General features: G+C 43.3%; 1 protein-coding gene across 1 annotated transcript; it reads left to right on the top strand.

Moving 5' to 3' along the window:
• On the top strand, positions 1 to 24,342 carry fpgs (folylpolyglutamate synthase). Its single transcript, XM_034546784.1, has 15 exons — positions 1 to 160; positions 3,455 to 3,583; positions 3,710 to 3,763; positions 3,889 to 3,953; positions 4,682 to 4,796; positions 6,181 to 6,258; positions 6,568 to 6,629; positions 11,992 to 12,094; positions 12,422 to 12,499; positions 12,581 to 12,728; positions 16,964 to 17,047; positions 18,075 to 18,225; positions 19,473 to 19,548; positions 21,221 to 21,287; positions 22,950 to 24,342. Exons 1-15 carry the CDS (start codon positions 14 to 16, stop codon positions 23,318 to 23,320), a joined length of 1,728 nt encoding a protein of 575 aa, XP_034402675.1. The 5' UTR covers positions 1 to 13; the 3' UTR covers positions 23,321 to 24,342.
• The last annotated feature ends 520 nt before the right edge of the window (positions 24,343 to 24,862 follow it).

Genomic DNA, 24,862 nt, shown 5'->3' with positions numbered 1-24,862 from the left:
AGCTCGACGCACCATGATGGCGTGCTTGTCGCGCGCGTGGCAGCGGGGTTCCGTGCATGCCGCGCGGCTCCGAAAGCAGGACTCGGCGTGTGGCGTGGCGGACCTGTCAGCCAGGTCCAGCACCAAGACGGCCCCACAGAGACCCGCCATGGAGTACCAGGTAGGCTCTTCTGCTACCGGTCTGTCTGCGCCGGCTGCTAGCGGGCTAGCCACGAGCGCTAGTGGGACACGTTTATAGTGTCTGAGTTTGGAAACGATAGAAACATGGCTGACACTATATGATAGAAACATGGCTGATACTATATGATAGAAACATGGCTGATACTATATGATAGAAACATGGCTGACACTATATGATAGAAACATGGCTGACACTATATGATAGAAACATGGCTGACACTATATGATAGAAACATGGCTCACACTATATGATAGAAACATGGCTGACACTATATGATAGAAACATGGCTCATACTATATGATAGAAACATGGCTGACACTATATGATAGAAACATGGCTGATACTATATGATAGAAACATGGCTGACACTATATGATAGAAACATGGCTCACACTATATGATAGAAACATGGCTGATACTATATGATAGAAACATGGCTGATACTATATGATAGAAACATGGCTGACACTATATGATAGAAACATGGCTGACACTATATGATAGAAACATGGCTGACACTATATGATAGAAACATGGCTCATACTATATGATAGAAACATGGCTGACACTATATGATAGAAACATGGCTGATACTATATGATAGAAACATGGCTGACACTATATGATAGAAACATGGCTCACACTATATGATAGAAACATGGCTCACACTATATGATAGAAACATGGCTGATACTATATGATAGAAACATGGCTGATACTATATGATAGAAACATGGCTGACACTATATGATAGAAACATGGCTGACACTATATGATAGAAACATGGCTGATACTATATGATAGAAACATGGCTGACACTATATGATAGAAACATGGCTGACACTATGATAGAAACATGGCTGACACTATATGATAGAAACATGGCTGACACTATATGATAGAAACATGGCTGACACTATATGATAGAAACATGGCTCATACTATATGATAGAAACATGGCTGACACTATATGATAGAAACATGGCTGACACTATGATAGAAACATGGCTGACACTATATGATAGAAACATGGCTCACACTATATGATAGAAACATGGCTCATACTATATGATAGAAACATGGCTCACACTATATGATAGAAACATGGCTGATACTATATGATAGAAACATGGCTCATACTATATGATAGAAACATGGCTCACACTATATGATAGAAACATGGCTGATACTATATGATAGAAACATGGCTCACACTATATGATAGAAACATGGCTCACACTATATGATAGAAACATGGCTCACACTATATGATAGAAACATGGCTGACACTATGATAGAAACATGGCTGATACTATATGATAGAAACATGGCTCACACTATATGATAGAAACATGGCTGACACTATATGATAGAAACATGGCTGATACTATATGATAGAAACATGGCTGATACTATATGATAGAAACATGGCTCACACTATATGATAGAAACATGGCTCACACTATATGATAGAAACATGGCTGATACTATATGATAGAAACATGGCTGACACTATATGATAGAAACATGGCTGATACTATATGATAGAAACATGGCTGTTCCTATATGATAGAAACATGGCTGACACTATATGATAGAAACATGGCTCACACTATGATAGAAACATGGCTGATACTATATGATAGAAACATGGCTGACACTATATGATAGAAACATGGCTGATACTATATGATAGAAACATGGCTCACACTATATGATAGAAACATGGCTCACACTATATGATAGAACATGGCTGACACTATATGATAGAAACATGGCTGATACTATATGATAGAAACATGGCTGATACTATATGATAGAAACATGGCTCACACTATATGATAGAAACATGGCTCACACTATATGATAGAAACATGGCTGACACTATATGATAGAAACATGGCTGATACTATATGATAGAAACATGGCTGATACTATATGATAGAAACATGGCTCACACTATATGATAGAAACATGGCTCACACTATAATGATAGAACAAAAAAACATGGCTACACTATATGATAGACACTATGGCTGCACTATATGATAGAAACATGGCTGATACTATATGATAGAAACATGGCTGATACTATATGATCGAAACATGGCGGACACTATATGATAGAAACATGGCTGATACTATATGATAGAAACATGGCTGTACTATATGATAGAAACATGGCTGACTACTATATGATAGAAACATGGCTTGATACTATAGTGATAGAAACATGGCTGATACTATATGATAGAAACATGGCTGACACTATATGATAGAAACATGGCTGATATGATAGAAACATGGCTGATACTATATGATAGAAACATGGCTGATACTATATGATAGAAACATGGCTCACACTATATGATAGAAACATGGCTGATACTATATGATAGAAACATGGCTGATACTATATGATAGAAACATGGCTCACACTATATGATAGAAACATGGCTGACACTATATGATAGAAACATGGCTGATACTATATGATAGAAACATGGCTGATACTATATGATAGAAACATGGCTGACACTATATGATAGAAACATGGCTGATACTATATGATAGAAACATGGCTGATACTATATGATAGAAACATGGCTGACACTATATGATAGAAACATGGCTCACACTATATGATAGAAACATGGCTGATACTATATGATAGAAACATGGCTGATACTATATGATAGAAACATGGCTGATACTATATGATAGAAACATGGCTGATACTATATGATAGAAACATGGCTCACACTATATGATAGAAACATGGCTGATACTATATGATAGAAACATGGCTGATACTATATGATAGAAACATGGCTGATACTATATGATAGAAACATGGCTGACACTATATGATAGAAACATGGCTGATACTATATGATAGAAACATGGCTGATACTATATGATAGAAACATGGCTGACACTATACGAGACTGTACTGTGAAAGGCTCCCGTGTGGACTCTGTGTTGGACTCCAGGCCAAGTTGAACCAGGGTGCCGACACGTGGTCTGAACCTCTGCTGCCAGATAGATCTTGTGTACACCTCGTTTTTTTTTTCCTGATGTTTGTTGTGTTTGTTTCATCCATACCCAAATCAAAGGGTCCCAGTTCACTGTTTAAACTGGGTTACTTACCAAACTGTTTCCTGCCAGGCACCATGTTTTACACACAGCAACAAGTCAAAGGCGGTGACGGAGCATCCAATCTGTGCTCTCACGCTGTGGTTCTAAACATTGGACTCTTTGCTGTTGCTGCAGGATGCCATTTGCACTTTGAACACACTACAGACCAATGCCAGTGCTCTGGAGCAGGTACGACGAGAGCGGAGCCACCCCCGGCTACAGCTCCAGGCCATGAGAGGCTTCCTGGAACGGGCCGGCCTCACAGTGAGTCAGTTACATCAGATCAAACACTGCTCATGTAACAGGATTACATGGATGTTACTGTTTTCTGGTGTGATGGAGTATGTATTTCCTTCTGTCTTATCTGATGTTGTTGTGCCTGTTTCAAAGGTGGAGGAACTAGACCATCTCAATATCATTCATGTGACGGGAACAAAGGGCAAGGTGAGCTGCTTGAGTGTTTTCTTTGGAGCATTTTAAATACACACATATTGACATTGTTGTTTGTTCACACTTAGTTGTGACAGCTATATGAGGGTGGCCTCTAAGTGTTTGCATGTATCTTTCAGGGATCAACGTGTGCGTTCACCGATCAGATTTTGAGAAGTTATGGCTTCCGCACTGGATTTTACAGGTGTGTGTGTGTGTGTGTGTGTGTGTGTGTGTGTGTGTGTGTGTGTGTGTGTGTGTGTGTGTGTGTGTGTGTGTGTGTGTGTGTGTGTGTGTGTGTGTGTGTGTGTGTGTGTGTGTGTGTGTGTGTGTGTGTGTGTGTGTGTGTGTGTGTGTGTGTGTGTGTGTGTGTGTGTGTGTGTGTGTGTGTGTGTGTGTGTGTGTGTGTGTGTGTGTGTGTGTGTGTGTGTGTGTGTGTGTGTGTGTGTGTGTGTGTGTGTGTGTGTGTGTGTGTGTGTGTGTGTGTGTGTGTGTGTGTGTGTGTGTGTGTGTGTGTGTGTGTGTGTGCTTCAGTGTTCCCATTGGTTTGCACCTTGTTGAAAATAAGAAACTTTGTTACAGTCCAAACACTTGTGGCCCTTACTGTATCTGTAATTTATGACACTGACAATACCTCCCATTTGGTGAAAAGACCCACAGAAGTGTATTGTACAGGAAATACTGTATGGAATACAACACAAGTAGCTAATGTAGTAACTGGTGTAGCTACCAGGTTAGCACTAGGGCATACCATCTTGAATTTGTGATATTGGTCCATTACATCGAGCTGCAAGTGTAATAAAACAAATTCACAAATGACATGTGCAATCAGGAAACATTCATATTTATGCACCTTGCCATGGCATTTATCTACTTATCCTTTAGTCAAAAGTTACTAAACATTCCTTTTTGATTTTCCTTTCTTGGTTGTAGTTCCCCACATTTGGTACAAGTCAGAGAGAGGATACGAATCAATGGACAGCCCATTGGAAAAGAGCTCTTCACTAAATACTTTTGGCAGGTTTATGGGCGACTGGATGAAACTAAGGTAGGTAGAGATGTAAAGTTTGAAAACGCAGCCCCTTCTCAGGTTTACATGCATGTGTTGTCTGTTTAACTGAAACTGTCCAGCTGGAAAGAAACGTGACTTCCAGAGGAAGCGTTGCTATTCATTTGCATCTAACCAGTGTCACAGCCTGTAATTGATTCAATAGTAAATGAGACCCCTCGTGTCAGGATGAGCATGACCAGCATGTGACGCATTACGTCAATGTGCAGTTAAATTCTTTGAATATTTTAGACAAATTAGGTAATTCTTTTAAATATACGCTTACTGTGAGCCATAGAGAAGTAATCCCACTTAGAGACTAGAAATGCATTTCCGGCAGAAAATGTGTGTGAAGGCCGACAGCTGAAATGAATTGCCAAACATTGCTGGGAATACAGAAAGTCTTTGTCATCAGCGTTGCGTCTGAACGTTTCAGCCCTATGTCTGGCAAGTGTGAGAGCGTTGAGTAGAGGCCAAGAGCGGTATTGCAGATAGAGATTTAAATTATAGCTCCCAACATATTGAAAAAAATAACTGAACTAGTTCATTTTTTGGAGCTGTGAACTTAGTTCAACATTTTGAATTATGAACTGAACTAGTTCATTTTAAAATGTGTGAACTATGAACTGAACTAGTTCATGTAGAAAGTGAACTTTCCCAACACTGTTTGTCATATAGCATATTGATTACTTGGTGAACTGAAGCCATGTTCATTTTAATACCAAGTTTATTTGTATACAGTAGACTAAATTGTTACAACAGAGAGGAGGACGTTGATGAGGTCCAGGAAGACAGCATTTAGACCTGAAAGGATTCAGGGAAAAACACAAAAAAAAAAAGAATTGGTTTGGGGGGGTGGTGATCATAGGGAACCTTTTTTATTCAACGCTCATGTTTTTGTTGTTCGATGAAAGAATAAAGTTCTACTCTCAAAAGTTGTATTATAAATGTTTGCATGCATGTCTGTTTATGACAAGGTAAATACAGTTAAATTACCTCAACATTTCCAGTTTATTCCCGTTAATTCCCATGGAAAGTTTCCAACTTTGAATATTCCCGGAATTTTGCAACCCTGGTCCTGATTTGAGTACAAGGTTTAAGGAGCTCCGGCAGGTCTGAAAGGACTGGTCTGACATAAGTAGTCAATGAAGGGCTACCTGGAGACACCACGGCCAATGACTGAGAAACAAGATGAATGGGCTGAATGTAAAGAGATTGTTGCTTCTCCAAAAACGCATATTCCATGAGGATTCTGTAGTGCTGACATTATGATTTAGAAATACAAAACGGCATGTAAGCTCTTGCATTAACTGGTCTATTGTATTGCATAGAAACTATCAAACAAGGTTGGCAGTCTTTTTCTTTCCCTCTCTTTGACCTTCAGGGCGCCCTTGGAGGGACGATGCCTTCTTACTTCCGTTTCCTCACCATCTTGGCCTTCCATGTGTTCCTTCAGGAGAAGGTATGCTAGCAGGCCTCTGCTGTCGTCTTCAGCAGTCGGCTGATAGGAATCCAATGTTTCTTAACATAAGTTAGAGATTGATGCACTGTTTTGAATCTGGAAAGTTTCTACTTGTCTTCAATGGTGAACCGTTCTGGCCGTTGTGCAACATCTCAAATGGTCCACAATGGACAGTCTGTCCTGTAGATTGTGTTTGTCTTGTCCATCAATGTGTTTGATGGACAGACCATTCAATCCTCAAGCCTACGAGCAGGGCAAAAGGTTTTTACTTGCATTATTAACTTCTTAAGAAGTCTGTTCTTTGTCCAGGTGGATTTGTCTGTAATTGAAGTTGGGATTGGTGGTGCATATGACTGCACCAACATTATAAGGTAAGACTCAATAGTTATGAAGCACTGGTTATTTACTTGCTCTTTCAGGCTTGAAATATGGCAGAATCTTTCATTTCTGTCCTTAACTTGTTCTTAAAGGACAGACTTCAGATTAGGCACTCCTGTCTATACAAGAGCAACAGTATGTTACTTATTAGAGAATGAAGCTTTGGCTGTGCATGACTGTCACTTTGCTACACTGACACACAACAGCTGTAATATCTTTGGAGGTCTGGACCCAATAAAAGGCTGCTGTAGTATCACAGTAACGGAATCAATCTTTATCAGAGCTGAGAACACTTACAGGTAGCAGTATTACTACAGAACATGTGAGTAGAGGGATTTACTGAATATCTTTCTCTGTGTGTGTGTGTGTGTGTGTGTGTGTGTGTGTGTTCGAAGTGTCACATGATCTGTGACACGAGCTGGAGAGCTCCACAGTTACGTTTTTATTTTTTGTTGTCACAATTTTTGTTTTTGTTTAAATCAATTAGATTTGCGATGCACATGAGATTTGTTAACTGCATGAGAAATATAAAATATCATCAGACTTTTGCTTTATAGGTGCTACAGTTGATATGCACAGCATTGAGATCTCCTTATCAATATCTCCTTATCAATAACTATCATAGTGTAGTAAAGTCTCCCGGAGCAGAGAACGGAGTCTCTCCCTCTGTGTGTTGTTATCACAGCTTCTCCTCTTTGTTGCCCGTTCACATGCCTTTTAGTGCATGTGAGCGTGCACGTTAGTGTCCCACTGGTTAGCTCTCGACTGGTGAGGATCCAGGTTATATCGGGTCACCCAATGGGTGCTCCTCCCCCTGACAGACCATATCGTGTTGGACTATTTGGCCAAAGTCTAAAGCCCCACTGACCACACGAGTGCATTGCTTTGTTTTTACTCCAAAAAGAAGTTCTGTACAATATCGACTGAATGTCATAGTGATTTGGGTTGGGCATTGTAAGCCTCATATCTTGTTCAATTTAAACATGAAGACAATATGGAGGGAACGTGTAACTGTACACACAATGTCCACACAGAGATTTTTGTCACATTATTGTTCATGGTCCTAAATGTGTATACCTTGCAATTTTGAGCATTTCAAAATGGCAACAAATTGCATAGCTTGCAATACATGCTATATCTATATTGTGTTTATGTTAGATGCTCTGATAGTTCACTCAGGAGAGACCAGTCGGATAAAGAAAGGATCATGTTTATTATTTACAGATATATGTGATGATTAGGGCTGCAACTAACGATTATTTGAATAATTGATTTAATGTGTCGATTATTTGTTCGATGAATCGGATAAAAAAGAAAATGCACAGGTAACCGTTGTTCCTTGAACATCCTTGAGCAGTTATAATTTTTTTTAAATTAACATACAAATATATGCTTTACATCTGCCAAATATACAATAATAATATATATATATATATATATATAATAATAATATAGGCTTTTTTTAAATTAAAGTGCACTAAAGGGACCTGAGCTGTCAGAACAATAAATTATTTATGAAAAATAAAGAAAAATACAAATCAGAAAACGTAACTATTTGTTTGAACTCAGAACTTGTTCTCTACACTACACTCAGACGCACACACTCAAACTCTCACACTATTTGTTCAGACACTTTGCATTGCAATGCAAAAATGTGAGCATGTCCACATGCTCCTGGCTCAGGCTCGCTCTTTTCTTCGAGGCTATGTTTCCTGCTGTAGAAAACAGCCGCTCAGATGGTGTTGAGCTGGCAGGGATACACAGGTAAGACTCGGCTAGCCTGGCCAACATGGGATATCTGCCATTGTTAGCCTTCCACCACAGTAATGTGGTTTCTTCCTTGGCAAGGCTCTTTTCTCCAAAGTATGTGAGGACTTCGTTCCTCACTTGGGTGTGGACATCCTCAGCATCGCCTGCTCCATCCTCTTCTTCACCATCAGAACCAAGGAGTGAGCCAAGTAGAGTGGCTACAGGTGTTAATTCACTAGCTGTAGTATCGGTGGAGGTAACACTGCAACTGCCATGCTGCCGCACATCCATCTGCCTTCTCTCTTCAAGTGCCATTGTTTGCACTTTAGTTTGAACATGTAGGACTTCATCAGGTGAAAGACACTTCAGTTTCCGAAACCTTGGGTCAAGGACCATCCCAAGAATCAGTGTTTGGTGCTCTATCTGAGAAAGCAGTCTCCCTTTCCCTCAAGAGGTCTTCAGGCCACAGTTGAAAATAAGAATTTGTTCTTAATCTGTTTCGCCTGGCTAAATAAAGGTTAAATAAAAAATAAACCAGCGGGGCTGACTCGTAGGCAGCACTCTGGGTGGACTTCAACAGCCCCTTCACAAGTGGTGGTATTGCAGATATTGTTGCATATTTCTGTCCACTCATGAACACAGTGACACATTCAAAAGGCTTGAGGACTGTTGAAAGCTCTTCCAGCAGGCTCCACTGGTCTGGTTTCAGATCCAGGTTTTGCCTCTCTGTGTGACAGAGCTGTGGGACAGTGTTGCTGTTACAGGCCACCTTTGCTCAAGCAGTGGGCTTATCATATAGAATGTGCTATTCCACCTTGTGCTTATGTCTTGAACAAGGCTGTGCTCAGGTGTGGCCATTTGTTGTTGTTTTTCTCTGAGCTTACTGCTGGCTAGCTCGCTTTTCTTAAAATGTTCTACCAGACATCTTGCAGCCCCGACAGCTTTTTCAATGCTTGGATGCTTCAACGCAGCATTGATCACAAGTTGCAAAGTATGGCCAGTGTAACGGACAGAGGACCACCCATGCTTCTCCTCCAGGATAGTTGCCGCAGCCACAATATCAGCACCATTGTCATGGACTATGGCAATGATTTTCCTAGGAGGAATTTCCAATCTGGCCACTACCTGCTCCAACCACTCTGCAATGTTAGATGCAGTATGTCTGTCCTGCAGTGGCATGGTGGTGAGGCAGGTTGACTGCATGTCCCAGTCATCTGTGATGTAGTGGCATGTAATACCGAGGTAGGCTTCAGTTGCTGCACTTGTCCATACATCAGTCGTGAGAGCAAGTTTGCTGCTGTTGGTGTTTATTGCATCACTTCCTTGAATGTCTCTTCATATTTTCTCTCAGCCCCAAACAATGAGAGCAAGTCAATAGTGAGTGAGCATGCGTGAAAAGTGATTGATAGATGTATGAGAAATAAAGTAAGTTTTTGCAAGAGTATGGTCTTCTGACTTAACATTTAGCACAACTTCAAGCAAACGCTGTATTTTAATCAGCAAATATGGAAACCTCCATTATAGTGCTGTGAAAAAGTATTTGCCCCCTTCTTGGTTTCTTATTTTCATATTTATCACACACACTTTCATATTAGACAAAGATAAACCGAGTAAATACAAAATGCAGTTTTTAAATGATTTTAAATTTATTAAATAAACTAGAACGGGCACTCGGTAGAGCGCATACCTTCGCCGCAGCCACTTTTTGGTACTTGGCATGAGAGTGTGGGGAACAGTAAATTGATGTAACTTGATACCAGATATTGTGGTAAACATCACAAAAGAATTATGTATGAACATCAGCCTTGATTTATGATGTTGCCCTTTGTATGTTGCATGAGAGGGTGGGGAACAGAACAGTGAACATTTTGGTGCTGTTTTCATGCAAATCGGATAAGAATTGACTGTGTTATGACAAACCCCGCACATTTTGCAAGGTCGTGACCCCCCCCTGACCTTTGACCCTCAACCGCTAAGAAGGGTTATGACATCATTGTATCATGTCGTATATCACAAGATCGGGCATTGAATTCTGAACATTTTGGCATTAGTTGCATGCCAATTGGATAAAAATTTACCGTGTTATGATAAAAATACGATTTTGACCTTTGCATGACCTTGACCTTTGACCCGATCGCTCCCAAAATCTAATCAAATGGTCCCCGGATAACAGCCAATCATCCCACCAAATTTCATGCGATTCGGTTTAATCCTTTTTGAGTTATGCGAATAACAAACAGACATATTTACAAATAAATACACAGCGATCAAAACATAACCTCCGCAAAAGTATTTTGCGAAGGTAAAAAAGCTACATGAGAAAAAATTGCCCCCTAATGTAACACCTAATGCCGACTGGCTCAGTGGTTAGCAGGTACCTCCTTCAATCAGGATCGGAGGTTCAATCCCTTCCCTAGTCCATGTGTCCTTGAGCAAGACCCTTAACACTGCATTGCTCCCTGTAGCTGTTCTACGGTGTGTGAATGTAACATGGTTGTAAGTCGCTTTGGATGAAATGTAATGTAACAGGTTCTTGTTACCTCATATGTCTTGATAGCCTTTTTGTGAGCAAAGAGATACTTTGCAGGAGATGGCGTTCTCGACACGTTTCTTTATCGTTTGCTCTCCAGTTTATCGCTTCCTCTGGCGGTGTGCTCTCGGCCCCGAGGCGACCTGCTGGGGTCTTGCATGCTGCTCTCCTCTCTCGCTCCGCCGTCCCTACTGGAGTTTATATTTGTGCCACCCTTAGCGGCACAACCTTAACAGCTGCTATCGAGCATTTACGATAACTGGCAATGAGTTGTGAGGAATTTTGAGTCTTCTTAGCAGAATGGTTTTAATTCTGCAGCCACATTGGATGGTCTTCCAGCATTAACGGCTTGTTTAAGGTCATGCCACAGCATCTCAATCAGATTTAACTCTGGACCTTGACTGGGTCACTACAAAACCTTATTTGAGAGGTGGACTTGCTTGTGTGTTTTGGGATCATTGTCCTGCTGCATAACCCAAGTGACCTTGAGGTCACGACCTGATGGCCGGACATTCTCCTTCAGGGTTTTCTGGTAGAGAGCAGAATTCATGAGTCATCCAAGTCAAAGCAGCCCAAGACATCACATTACCACCACCATGTTTGACTGTTGGTATGATGTTGTTTTTATGAAATACTGTGGTAGTTTTATGCCAGATGGAACGGGACTCTCACCTTCCAAAAAGTTCAACTTTTCTGATGTGTGGCTTTTTGAGATTTTTTATTACATTCAATTCAGTTTATTTTATATAGCCCAAAATCACAAATTACAAACTCCCCTCAGAGGGCTTTACAATCTGTACACGTAGGACACCCCTGACCTTTGACCTCACATCGGATCAGGAAAAAAAACAAAAAACGGAAAGAAAAACTTTATAAATGTGTATATATATTTACATACATGTATTTACATGTACTGTATATGAATGCGTACGAACACATGGTCAATAAAGCTGATTCTAAAGTGTTTAAAATCCAAATAATACGGTATGGTGACTTCCCACCCCTATTCATCACCACCTGTAGTTATTAATTTACTGTCCCTATTAAGTTTAGTTTGCAACGTTCTGTGTCCACAGGAGGCCGTGGGTGTGTGGGATCTCCTCTCTGGGTATAGACCACACTCAGATTCTTGGAGACACCATTGAAAAGATCGCCTGGCAAAAAGGTGGCATTTTCAAGGTGTGTTGTCTGTACTCATCAGTAATGTGTCATTGTGACAACAAGTCTTCATCAGCAGATGGAGTTTGCTATGTTGTCCATTTAGATTAATTTTATTCTGACCCAATCTGAGTAAACGCCATCCACTGATGAAAACCGTGAATTGTATTTTGTGCTGTAAACTGCTTGCAAGTATTTTAAGGTCAAGAATAAACCTAAATGGCGAGTTATGATTTCTTCATGCTTGAATTCAGACCTGTTGAGGAGACGTTGAGAATATAACGACTCATTGTTGTACAGTATTGTTCTACTTCTCATTGGCTGTTAATAATGTGGGTGTGTTTTCAGCCTGGGGTTCCTGCCTTTACGGTCAAGCAGCCAGAAGATGCGATGGTTATGCTGAGGAGCAGGGCCACAGAGATGAGAGTAAGGGACCAGACTAATGCAGAGTCTTCAGTTACATCTGGGCTCCAGTTTCCTGTAATGCGTTCCAACCTTTTGTTGTAGTGTCCTCTGTGGGTGTGTCCAGAGCTGGAGGACTACCAGGCAGACTGTGGACCTTTGCGTCTGGGCCTGGCAGGGCAGCACCAGCGCTCCAACGCCTCCCTGGCCCTCCAGCTGAGTCACACTTGGCTGCATAAAAGATGTCTACCAGGTGGGACGGGTGATCTGTATGTCCCATCACAAGAGGTTTTTCCTCTTGGTTAGGGGCAAGAGAGGGTGTTGGTGCGCATTGTTTTGTGTTTGCGATACGGAGCTCTCTGGCAAAACAAAGGGTGGAGGAATCTGTTTCTACCCCAAGGGTTAGGGTTAGGGGTTAACAATGTGACGGTGATCCTCCAGCACTGTTCTCCTGATGTGGAGTCCTTCATCATGTAAACCCTTGCACTCCCCCGTGAGCTTGCTTCATTAATCCTGGTTGGTGTCTACATGCCGCCGTAGAGCAACGTGCAGGAGGCACAGCGGACACTCGCCGACCAGATACCGTGTGAGGAGAGGACCTACCCGGACTCTTTAGTCATTGTCCTTGGTGACTTCAACAAAGGAAACCTCAGTCATGAACTTCCTAAATACAGCCAGTTTATTAAATGCCACTGGGCCCATCACGCCGTCCCCCGGGCTGCACCGGGACACTCGGACCCCGTGGTGCTCCATCTGATTCCTGCATTAAGGCAGGGATTAAAGCTCTGCAAACCTGTGGTGAAGACATTCAAGAAGTGGACCAGTGACGCTCTGGAGGGTCTTTGGGCGTGTTTGGACTGTACAGACTGGGATGTCTTCAGGACTGCTACCAACAGTCTGGATGAAGCTAAGGATGGGTCAATGCAGAGAAGTCTTTACCCACGGGGATCAATACAAGTGTACTTTTGTTTTCTTTCTTTCAAACCCTGGTTCACAGCAGAAAGCTACGGCTGCACAAGGATCAGGTGTTTAGGAGTGGGGACAAGGACTTGTACAAAGAGGCAAAATACAAGGCGGTGAGAGACGTTAAACAACTGTACTCTGAGAAACTGCAACACCAGCTCTCAGCAAGGGACTCTGCTTCTGTCTGGAGGTCTCAGACAGGTCACCAACTACAAGCCCAAAACCCCCCACTCCATGAACGACCTCCTGCTGGCAGACGAGCTGAATGAATTCTACTGTAGATTTGAAAGACAATGGGACAGCCCTGACTCCACAGCTCCATCAGACAGCCCCCTCTCCCTCAGCCCATCAGGGGCTCAAGCCTCTGTACTAGGGCTGCACAATTAATTGAATTTTAAACGCAATCATGATTTTGGCTGCCACAATTAAATGAGCATGGTCATCAGGGATATTGACGTTTACACATCAAATCAAGCGCTTTCTCTACTAACGGAGAATGAGATGGGAGGTGTCATACAGCGGCAGCCTCAAAACAAGTTGTGTCTGCAGTCGACTCCGGTGTTAGTAGAAGAGACAACAGAACAGAGAGCAGATGGTACCGGGTGTCGTGTCAAAGGTCAGGAGCAGAAGGCGAGGAGCTAGTCCCTCGATAGGATCATCATCCGTTGTCTGGAAGGTTTTTGTATTTAGGGAAAGTGATGTTAACCAAGAACAAATCACGTGCACAGAGTGGGTTAGAGTTGTGTCTGCGCCGCATAGCAACACAACTAACGTGTTCAACCACAGGAACAATCACCACAGTAGGACGAATGCATGAAGGCTAGAGCTAACGGTACCTCACTGAAGACTGCATGAAGGCTAAAGCTAACGGTACCTCACTGAAGAATGCATAAAGGCTAAAGCTAACTGTACCTCACTGAAGAATGCATGAAGGCTAAAGCTAATGGTACCTCACTGAAGAATGCATAAAGGCTAAAGCTAACTGTACCTCACTGAAGAATGCATGAAGGCTAAAGCTAACGGTACCTCACTGAAGAATGCATGAAGGTTAAGGCTAACGGTACCTCACTGGACCTTCGTCCAACGTCAACCCAGAAAACCATAATGCGACCCTGCATAGCACGACAGCGTATCCATCTGCCTCCCGAAGACAAGCCCTGATGGTGGAGATGGTTGTGGACTTCAGGAAGAACACCCCACCCACCCCCATCACCATGTGACTCCCCCGTCAACGCTGTGGAGTCTTTCCGCTTCCGGTCCTCCACCATAACCTAGGACCTCAAATGGGAGCCGAACATCAGCTCCATCACCAAGAAGGCTCAGCAGAGGATGTTCTTCTTGAGGCAGCTGAAGAAATTCAACCTGCCAAAGATCATGATGGTGCAGTTTTCCCCTCCATCACCGAGTCCATCCTCTACTTCTCCATCACCGAGTCCATCCTCTGCTCCTCCATCACAGAGTCCATCCTCTACTCCTCCATCACCGAGTCCATCCTCTGCTCCTCCATCACCGAGTCCATCCTCTGCTCCTCCATCACCGAGTCCATCCTCTGCTCCTCCATCACCGAGTCCATCCTCTGTTCCTCCATCACCGAGTCCATCCTCTACTCCTCCATCACGAGTCCATCCGCTGCTCCTCCATCACCGAGTCCATCCTCTGCTCCTCCATCACCGAGTCCATCCTCTGCTCCTCCATCACCGAGTCCATCCTCTGCTCCTCCATTACCGAGTCCATCCTCTGCTCCTCCATCACCGAGTCCATCCTCTGCTCCTCCATCACCGAGTCCATCCTCTGCTCCTCCATCACCGAGTCCATCCTCTGTTCCTCCATCACCGAGTCCATCCTCTGTTCCTCCATCACCGAGTCCATCCTCTGCTCCTCCATCACCGAGTCCATCCTCTGTTCCTCCATCACCGAGTCCATCCTCTACTCCTCCATCACGAGTCCATCCGCTGCTCCTCCATCACCGAGTCCATCCGCTGCTCCTCCATCACCGAGTCCATCCTCTGCTCCTCCATCACAGAGTCCATCCTCTGCTCCTCCATCACAGAGTCCATCCTCTGCTCCTCCCATCACCGAGTCCATCCTCTACTCCTCCATCACCGTGTCCATCCGCTGCTCCTCCATCACCGAGTCCATCCTCTACTCCTCCATCACCGAGTCCATCCTCTGCTCCTCCATCACCGAGTCCATCCTCTGCTCCTCCATCACCGAGTCCATCCTCTACTCCTCCATCACCGAGTCCATCCTCTGTTCCTCCATCACCGAGTCCATCCTCTACTCCTCCATCACGAGTCCATCCTCTGCTCCTCCATCACCGAGTCCATCCTCTGCTCCTCCATCACAGAGTCCATCCTCTGCTCCTCCATCAGAGTCCATCCTCTGCTCCTCCATCACTGAGTCCATCCTCTGCTCCTCCATCACCGAGTCCATCCTCTGCTCCTCCATCACCGAGTCCATCCTCTACTCCTCCATCACCGAGTCCATCCGCTGCTCCTCCATCACCGAGTCCATCCTCTGCTCCTCCATCACCGAGTCCATCCTCTGCTCCTCCATCACCGAGTCCATCCTCTGCTCCTCCATCACCGAGTCCATCCTCTACTCCTCCATCACCGAGTCCATCCTCTACTCCTCCATCACTGAGTCCATCCGCTGCTCCTCCATCACTGAGTCCATCCGCTGCTCCTCCATCACTGAGTCCATCCTCTACTCCTCCATCACTGAGTCCATCCTCTACTCCTCCATCACTGAGTCCATCCTCTGCTCCTCCATCACTGAGTCCATCCTCTGCTCCTCCATCACCGAGTCCATCCTCTACTCCTCCATCACCGAGTCCATCCTCTACTCCTCCATCACCGAGTCCATCCTCTACTCCTCCATCACTGAGTCCATCCGCTGCTCCTCCATCACTGAGTCCATCCTCTACTCCTCCATCACTGAGTCCATCCTCTACTCCTCCATCACTGAGTCCATCCTCTGCTCCTCCATCAGCGTCTGGTACTGCAGCCACTAACCAGGACCAGGGCAGACTGCAGTCCATCATCTGCTCTGCTGAGAGGTGATTGGCTGCAATCTGCCGTCCCTTCAGGACTTGTTCGCTTCAGGACCCTGAAGAGCAAGAAAGATTGAAGCTGACCCTCTCAACCTGGACAAGAACTGTGTGAGTCCCTTCATCTGGCAGGAGGCTGAGGTCCCTCAGGACCAGGACCTACACTGTTTAAAGTTACCTGTTTGTCTATGCACTTTATTTTATAATCTTCTGTACATTTAATGTTTTAATTCTTGCACTGTGTTTGTTTGTTTAATTTTATTGTTGCACAACCCACCAGGAAGAATTCCTTGTATGTGAAAACATACTTGGCAATAAAAGGTTCTGATTAATCGGGTGTTTCTTTTTCTGTAAATATCCTGTCATAAAGCAACGCCAACACCTCCGTCTGACTGAAGGAACATTGACTGTCTATTCCATGTCTGAACAAGTCTTCAGGTTAGCGGTCTTCACGTCTCTCTTTCCTGGCTCAACAGATAAGAGCTTTCCCTCTGCTGGTGATGAGAACTCAGCGGTACATCAGGTGGCTCCCTTCAAGCCCAGCCCCATCATGGTGAAAGGTGAGTCCTGAAGAACAACCATTCACTGTAGATCACAACCTAAATCAACTTTATTGTCAATTTCTCAACATTTTCCAAACATACAGAGGAATTGAAAAAAAGTTTTGTTTAGCCCAGAATTACAAATTCACCTCAGAGGGCTTTACAATCTGTACACATACGACATCCTCTGTTCCGGCACCTCACATCAGATGTAGTCAAACACAGGAGTCTAAAAGAGGAGAGAGTTCAGCTTCCTGACAGCCTGGTAGACAAAGCTGTTTGAGAGTCTGGTGGTGCGAGCACGGAGGCTCCAGAGGGCAGGAGGCTGGAGAGACTGAGGGGGGGCAGGAGTCGCTTACAGTTACTCTGCGGGTGAGGCGTGTGTCCTATATCTCATGTCCGAACCGGCCCAAAGCAGTTTATCTTCAGAAACATTCCTCAATTGTCTTTGCAAAGCGGTTCCAGATGAGCAGATTAGTTATCGCTCTTAGAAGTACCTGTGATCAACTTATTCAATTCAGTTTATTTAGTATATCACAAATTACAAACGCCCCTCAGAGGGCTTTACAATCTGTACACATACGACATCCCTGACCTTTGACCTCACATCGGATCAGGAAAAACTCCCCCTTATCAGTGAGTGAAGAATAATACTGATCAGTGTTTGGACTTCCTGGTGCCCCCCTCCCAGCAAGACCTTCAGACCCTAATGGTCAAACATCCTGTGATTTGTAAGGTCACAGTCCTGTTGACATGGTCTGATTAGATATGATTGATTAGGGATATTTCAGTTACAATATCAACATTGCTTGGGATTTAAATTTTTTTTTGTTTTTTTTTAAGAACGAATGCTGTAAATTGTTTAAGAAACTAACAAACCTAGTGCCTTTTTAAATAAAAAAAGAAAAGATATTAATGTTTGCATTAAGAATTGAGCCCAACGCAGTTACTACATCTACATATTAGGCTTGGTCATATTTACAAAATGTATAACTGACGCGTGTGCTCCGTGGTAGTTGTGATCTCAGTGAGTGTTTGGTCTCAGGGCTGGCAGACACGGAGTGGCCTGGAAGGAACCAGACTCTTAAACACGGAGCAGTCACCTACTTCTTGGATGGAGCTCACACCATGCGCAGTATGCAGGCCTGTGTCCACTGGTTCAGAGAGACTGCAGCGCAGCATGAAAGGACTGCGAGGTGAGTGTCCTGGTCACTGCTGATGGGAGGAGTCATTACAGGATGTGCTCATAACATACTTGACATACAACATCATCACTGTCACACGCCTCTTATGAAGTAATCATCCAGGTGAAGCACTCCAAGCCTCCTGGTTTAGTGGAGTGGCACACTTCCCCTCACAAGACCACATGTTAAAACATCATGACATGAAGCTCGTCCTCCAGATAATAATAATACATTTATTTATATAGCACCTTTTTAAAAACAGGGTTTACAAAGTGCTCTACATAGAAGCAAGGTAAAACATAACATCAATACAAGTAAACATTTCAGAAAATACATGAGGCAAAGGAGACAATGCCATATAGGCAATGAACACAATAGAAAATTACAAATACAAAATAAAGCAGAACAGACAAAGTAAAATAGGGGAACCAAAGAACTGCATAAAAGGACGACATCTTGGAGGTAATAAAAGGTGTACCAGTCCGTTTTTGGGGGTGGAGTCAGCAGGAAGAGTAGAGGGTGCTGGGGGAGCTGTAACAGTTCCTAATTTCGTTGCCACCATCTCGCTCTTGGGGACTGTTGTTGTGATGACGAGCTGCAGCGATGCGCTCGGCCGACCAGAGGGAGGGGATGGAAAGCGTGGAGCGATAAGGCCAGGAGCAAACAAACCCTCCGCGGGAGGCTCTGTGGATGCAACGGGGCCGACGAAGGAGTCCGAGTGCCTTGATGGCCGAGACGAACGGAGGAGCAGAGAAGCCGTTGAGCCCGAGGAGCTGCGAGGTGGAACACTGTAGAACCACGCCAGCCGAGGAGGATGCAATCGCCAACCACGGACCGGAGCACCAGGACCGCTGAGAGGCGACCAGCCTCAGAGCAACAGCACGGTGCAGGGAGTCGGCCGGCTCGCCGGCAGCCGCCGGCCAGCCAGCAAGAGACCGTCGGCCAGCCAGCAAGAGACCGTCGGCTAGCCAGCCGACGCCAGTTGACCAGATCGCAGTGGTGGAGAGCAGGAGCCAACGGCAATCACAAAATAAGAAATAATCCAAGATTTGCAGAATAATTAAGTCAGGAGAATGGCTACACTGTTAAATAAAATTAAAAAGAATTTAAAAGAATGTTACATTGTAAAAAAGGTAGAAAAAAAACAAATAAAAACAGTCCTAGACGGAGCGGCGTTAAGTTTCGCCAGCGTCCCCGTTGCCAGGACTACCTATGTGACATGAGATCTGATTTAAAGCCATGGCATGTTTGTGTTGTAGTGGACCTGTGGCCAGAGTTGTGCTGTTCAATGCTACAGGAGAGAGAGACTCTGCAGTGTTGCTGAAACTACTGGTGGTGAGTACAATTGGAATAAGGCCATTGTCTCATTAGCTATTACAGGTGCTAAAGTTGATATTCACAGCATTGATATCTGCTCTATGGGAGGTACAGCGGATAACACTAGAATGCTTTGAAGGAGTCAGCTGACTAATGTTTATATGAGGCTATAAAGTGCACTGTTTTCTGTTTTTGTCTAAAGTGCATTATTATGAAGTAGGATAAGGCTTCTTGTGTCTTTTGACTCTCATAGTCTGACAATAACTACTTTCCTGTCCCTTTGTTGTCTATCGCAATACTTCACACTAAATGACTGTTCTCATAGCTCTGAAGCGCTATACAATCCCAGTAGAAGGAGATAACAGCGGCTCAGCGTAACTGAAACATGAACACACATCACTCAACTCTGCACACAAAGACAGATGGAGGAGGAGTTTCCATCTGGTGGTTACTGATGGAGTCATATGGACGGTTTCACCAAATCAATGTCTTTATTTTTCTATTGTATAAGTCGTACCAACACTATTCTAGCAAAACTTCTAATAATTCTAACCTCAAACTTGTGTTTCAAGAAGAAAACACCAGACCCTACTTTTGCTCAAAAGAGGCTCTGACTTAATACAAGAGCAGAATGTGGACCAGTCTGGTGTCCGTATGGTTAAACTGGAGTCGGTGACTTACTGCAGGTAAACTTCTGAGGCTGCTGCTGGTCCGTTCTAGTTGAGTAAAGGATGTAAACGGTACAAACGTCACTCCCCTGCTGGTCAACCGCTGCTTGGCCAGCACGTATGAAAAGCTGATTAGAAAAGCTGCTCTCTCCCCACATCTCCATGTTTTATTGGGCCTCACCAACCAATCAGATATTAGTAAAAGCTAATTTATTGAGGTATTTTTTACAATATCACTATTCATGTTTAGAACAAGTGTCAACCCGCTGACACTTGTTCTACTGCTGTATTAGTAAAGATGGTTGTGTGCAGTCACAATGTTAATGTGAAACATTTATTTTACTAACATCTAGATTCTGGTTGCCTTTAACGTTGATGAAGATGATCATTACAGCTTTTTGTGTTTTTTATTCGAGCATAGCTGGATGGTAAAGATCCGTTTTATTTCAATGTTACGGCTTTCATTCACAGCTCTTCCCTCACGTGCCACCATGTCTTGAGGTGGGACATTAATGCCACAGATTTGTCCCATTCACACATGAGACATTTCAGGCATAGACTGCATGTGTGTGGGGACTTGTACTTATATACTTATATTGTTGGTGTTTTATTTCCCATGTTACTTGCTACATGAGATATTAAGGATTTCACAAGAATGTAATGTTTATAGTTTTCACTGATTGAGTAATGTGTCATTGTTTTGCCAAATTCTTCTTTTGATTGTCTCTTCCTCCTCTGTGCATACATGGGATTAATCATGTGACCATTAGACAGCTGACCTCCAACGTTATGGGATGTCTTATTCTTCACTTGACTAAGAACTTTCTTACTCTACAAAGTTTAATAAATATGGACTTAAGTATTAGAGGCTCTACAGTCACCTCTAAAATTGATGTTTTCATGAGGAACATTAGTTAATCTGTGTAACCTGATTTGAAGATGAAACTGAAGCAAGCTACATACTGTAGTCGGTACACAGTCAGCTGACATTTATGTTTTGTACTTCTCCCTTTTCTTTTCAGCCATGTCATTTTGATTTTGCTGTGTTCTGCCCAAACATCACTGAAGCCATCGCTTCTTGCAATGCAGGTGAGTTTGTGGAGCTCCATATCTGTGTCACTACAAAGCACCTGTTCCAGGTACACGTGGTACAAAGTGGGCGGATAATAGTTCACTTCCGTTCATTTAGCCTCACTCAGCAGAATCCAATCCAACAAGTTATTCACCATCTTCAAAACAAATCAGAGATGCATTGTTATACTGCAGCTCAAAAGGGAGAAGACTTCCAAAACTACTTTCCATAATACAATCGCATGTTGTCTGCTTCCCATTTCCAACACGTAGTCTACTTACTATTATAAGGTCTGTTTGCTCAGTTAGCCAAAATAAAATAACAGTAACTGCTACACATCAGAGTTGCCTCATAAACGAAAATAAAACCTAGCTTACTGCTAATATTTCTATATGGTCATCCAGTGCATGAGCTAACAGTTTCAACTTTACACAAAGTGCTTTAACATGGGTTCATTTACCTAAATATTGTAGCAGTTATTCACAATAGCAAATTAGGACCGAAATGTTCATGGAACCAGAAATGAAACTCTTGATGAACGTAGCATTGATATCAAGAACAACCACGGCACCATTTCTATTGAGACAGTGCAGCAATCAAGCTACTCACTTAAATACATTCTTACAGGAATCACCTCACTTAATTTAGCCTCAGCAGAATGAGGACAGCGGGATTGCAGCGTCAATTCAATTCAGTTTATTTTGTATCTTCCCTTTTTTCCCTGTGAAAAATTATTTTTGGGGAGTTTTTCCTGATTCGATGTGAGATCAAAGGTCAGGGATGTCGTATGTGTACAGATTGTAAAGCCCTCTGAGGCAAATTTGTGATATTGGGCTATACAAAATAAACTGAATTGAATTGAATATCACAAATTGTGCGCGCACATGTCTGTATAATGTGCAATGGAGAGATGTAAATTGGTCCATAAGGAGAGAGAGTGAAGAGGAGATAGGTGCTCAGTGTATCCTAAAACATCCCCCAGCAAAAACATGTTGGCTACACATGACACCAAACCACATCAACACACATGTGACAACACATTGGTGGGCGTCACACACTGGTATCAATAGCTTAGCTTAGTGTTGAGACCGATTCCCTTCTGGACAGCCACTGGTTAATTTAAAGGAACAGTTGAGCATTTTGAAAAATATGCTTGTTTGCTTTATTCCCTCAGGCTGAGAGGAGAAGATTAATATCTCTCTCAGGCCTGCACTAGTTACAGAGCTGGAGCCGGACGGGGTTGACCGAGTTAAGCATAAAGATTGGAAGCTAGCCTGGCTTTGTCCAGAGATCCAAACATGCTGCATCTCGTTTGTGAAATGATTTAGTTGGAAAGGTTTCTTTATGAAGAATCGGCTTTGGTCTCCATCCCGGCACAATGGAGCCAACACTGGCAACCTCAGTTGGACCACATAACTTCACTGTTGTCGGGCAAGAAATTAAACAAACTGATTGTCATTTTTAAATGATAATAAAGAAAGCCATTAAGCACATTTTCCAAAATGTTGAACTATTGCCTAATATCTCCATTGCTAAAGAGAGATTTAAAAATAGTCCCTGTTCCCAGTCTATCTGTAATACTTTATTTTTATTCTGTGAACAATATTGTAGTGCTTTTGTTTTCCAAGTAAACCCAGAAACACTTTGACCTTAGTCTTCCTGTCATTCCCACACCTCAGACCAGCAGAACTTCAACGTCTCGGTGGAGAACATGTTGACTCGCTGCTTGGACAACGAGAGGCACTGGCATCTCCACAACGGCCTGGGTAATACCAAAGGTCCTCCGCTGCTCATTGAAGACAGCCTGGCCCCTGAGAAGAAGGCAGACACCCTGGTCTTCCCCTGCATCCTCAGTGCCCTCCAGTGGATCACCCAGGGCAGGGATCCAGTGCTGGCAGACCCAGCCAAGAGGGACTTACCAGTTAAACCCAGCATCATGGCCAAAGCTGCTCTGCTTTGCGATGCGGCCGAGATCCACATCCTCGTCACCGGAAGCCTCCACCTAGTGGGAGGAGTCCTCAAACACCTCGACGCAGCTTCCTCCAAGTAAACGAACCACGTCAAACAGTTTACATGATGGCGTGCTTTGCTTACATGTAGCTTTGTGGAAGAAAACTGATTCATGTCTATATAGAGGCGGTTTTGACATACTAGCTTAGCTCTTGGACAATGACTTCAGGTGTGTACCTGAATGCTATTAGCTCCACCCGGGTATCATAGCTGAGTGCTATTAGCTCCACCCGGGTATCATAGCTGACGCTAGGATCCCCCGAGTTTGGCCCGAGGCAGCGCCAGTCCTCACAACAGCCCCAGCTTCACCCAGAGCCTTACAGACGACCGCACACACGTGTGGAGATCACATCTCTCGTCTTACTTGAAGCCAAATATGTTTACCTGAAGTGCATATGGTACCTTCACTTACACCACAAGGTGAGTGGAGTTGGCTCATCCCTGGTGTGCTCGGCTTTTACAATATTACATTAATTGCACCAAAAAAGAGCTTCATGGAGTTGAGTTTTCTGGTGTTTACTATCTATTTGGAACTCTTGACTATTACCTTTTCACTTTTTTTTTATTTTTATGAAGGACATTATCATTTGACATGGTTTGTACTCCTATTTTGTGTTTCATACACATGGCCTACACATTTCTTTTTGTAGAAGTGTACATCATCTAACAGTGTTGCCACCAGATGGATACATATAACTAAATCAAAATCTGTCATCTGTTTTTCACTGGAAGGATAGTATTTAAATGATCCCTCATTGGCATTCTCACTGTCCTACATAGTTATTGTATGTATAATTTTGAAAGATATTGAAACTGTTTAAAATACTGGGCCTAATATGTACGAATGTATGTTGTCATGGTGATTCATCCAGTGGCTCACAGATGTCATCAGCTTGGCAGGAAGTCCATTCACATCCATCCACCCTGTAACCGCAACTGAGTTTTAAATTCAGTTCCAAATCAAGACAAGAAAATGCATTTAAATGGAACTTGTCACTTGTAAAGATGAAATCTGCTCGCAATCTTTAAAATGAGTCAATTAAAAAAATATTCATATGGAAATTGCGTCCCTCATTATTTGGATATGTTGAACATTCAGAAAAAAAGTTGAATTACAGCACAAATGTTTCTGCTTGTATGAGCGGGACAATGTGGTGTATGCATAACGCAAAACTCTATAGACACAATAATCCTGACGTACGTAAAGCATGTGACCAAAATTCAATTCAGTTATTTTGTATAGCCCAAAATTACAAACTCCCCTCAGAGGGCTTTACAATCTGCACATACGACTTCCCTGACCTTTGACCTCACATCGGATCAGGGGAAAAAAAACTCCCAAAAAACAGAAAAAACCCTTTCAGGGGAAAAGCGGGCCTCTGGGTACACCAACTCTACGACGTGGAACAAACAGACTTCCTATCAAGCTTCGCAATGTGGGAAGCAGGGTTGCAAAATTCCGGGAATATTCAAAGTTGGAAACTATTAACGGGAATATACGGGAATTAACAGGAATAAACTGGAAATGTTGGGGTAATTTAACCGTATGTACCTTGTCATAAGCAGACACGCATGCAAACAT

This window comes from Cyclopterus lumpus, chromosome 12 (genome assembly GCF_009769545.1).
Source record: "Cyclopterus lumpus isolate fCycLum1 chromosome 12, fCycLum1.pri, whole genome shotgun sequence".
NCBI classification, from domain to species: Eukaryota; Metazoa; Chordata; class Actinopteri; order Perciformes; family Cyclopteridae; genus Cyclopterus; species Cyclopterus lumpus.
Note: the sequence above shows the minus strand (reverse complement) of the source record. Positions and strands in the feature narration are given on the sequence as shown.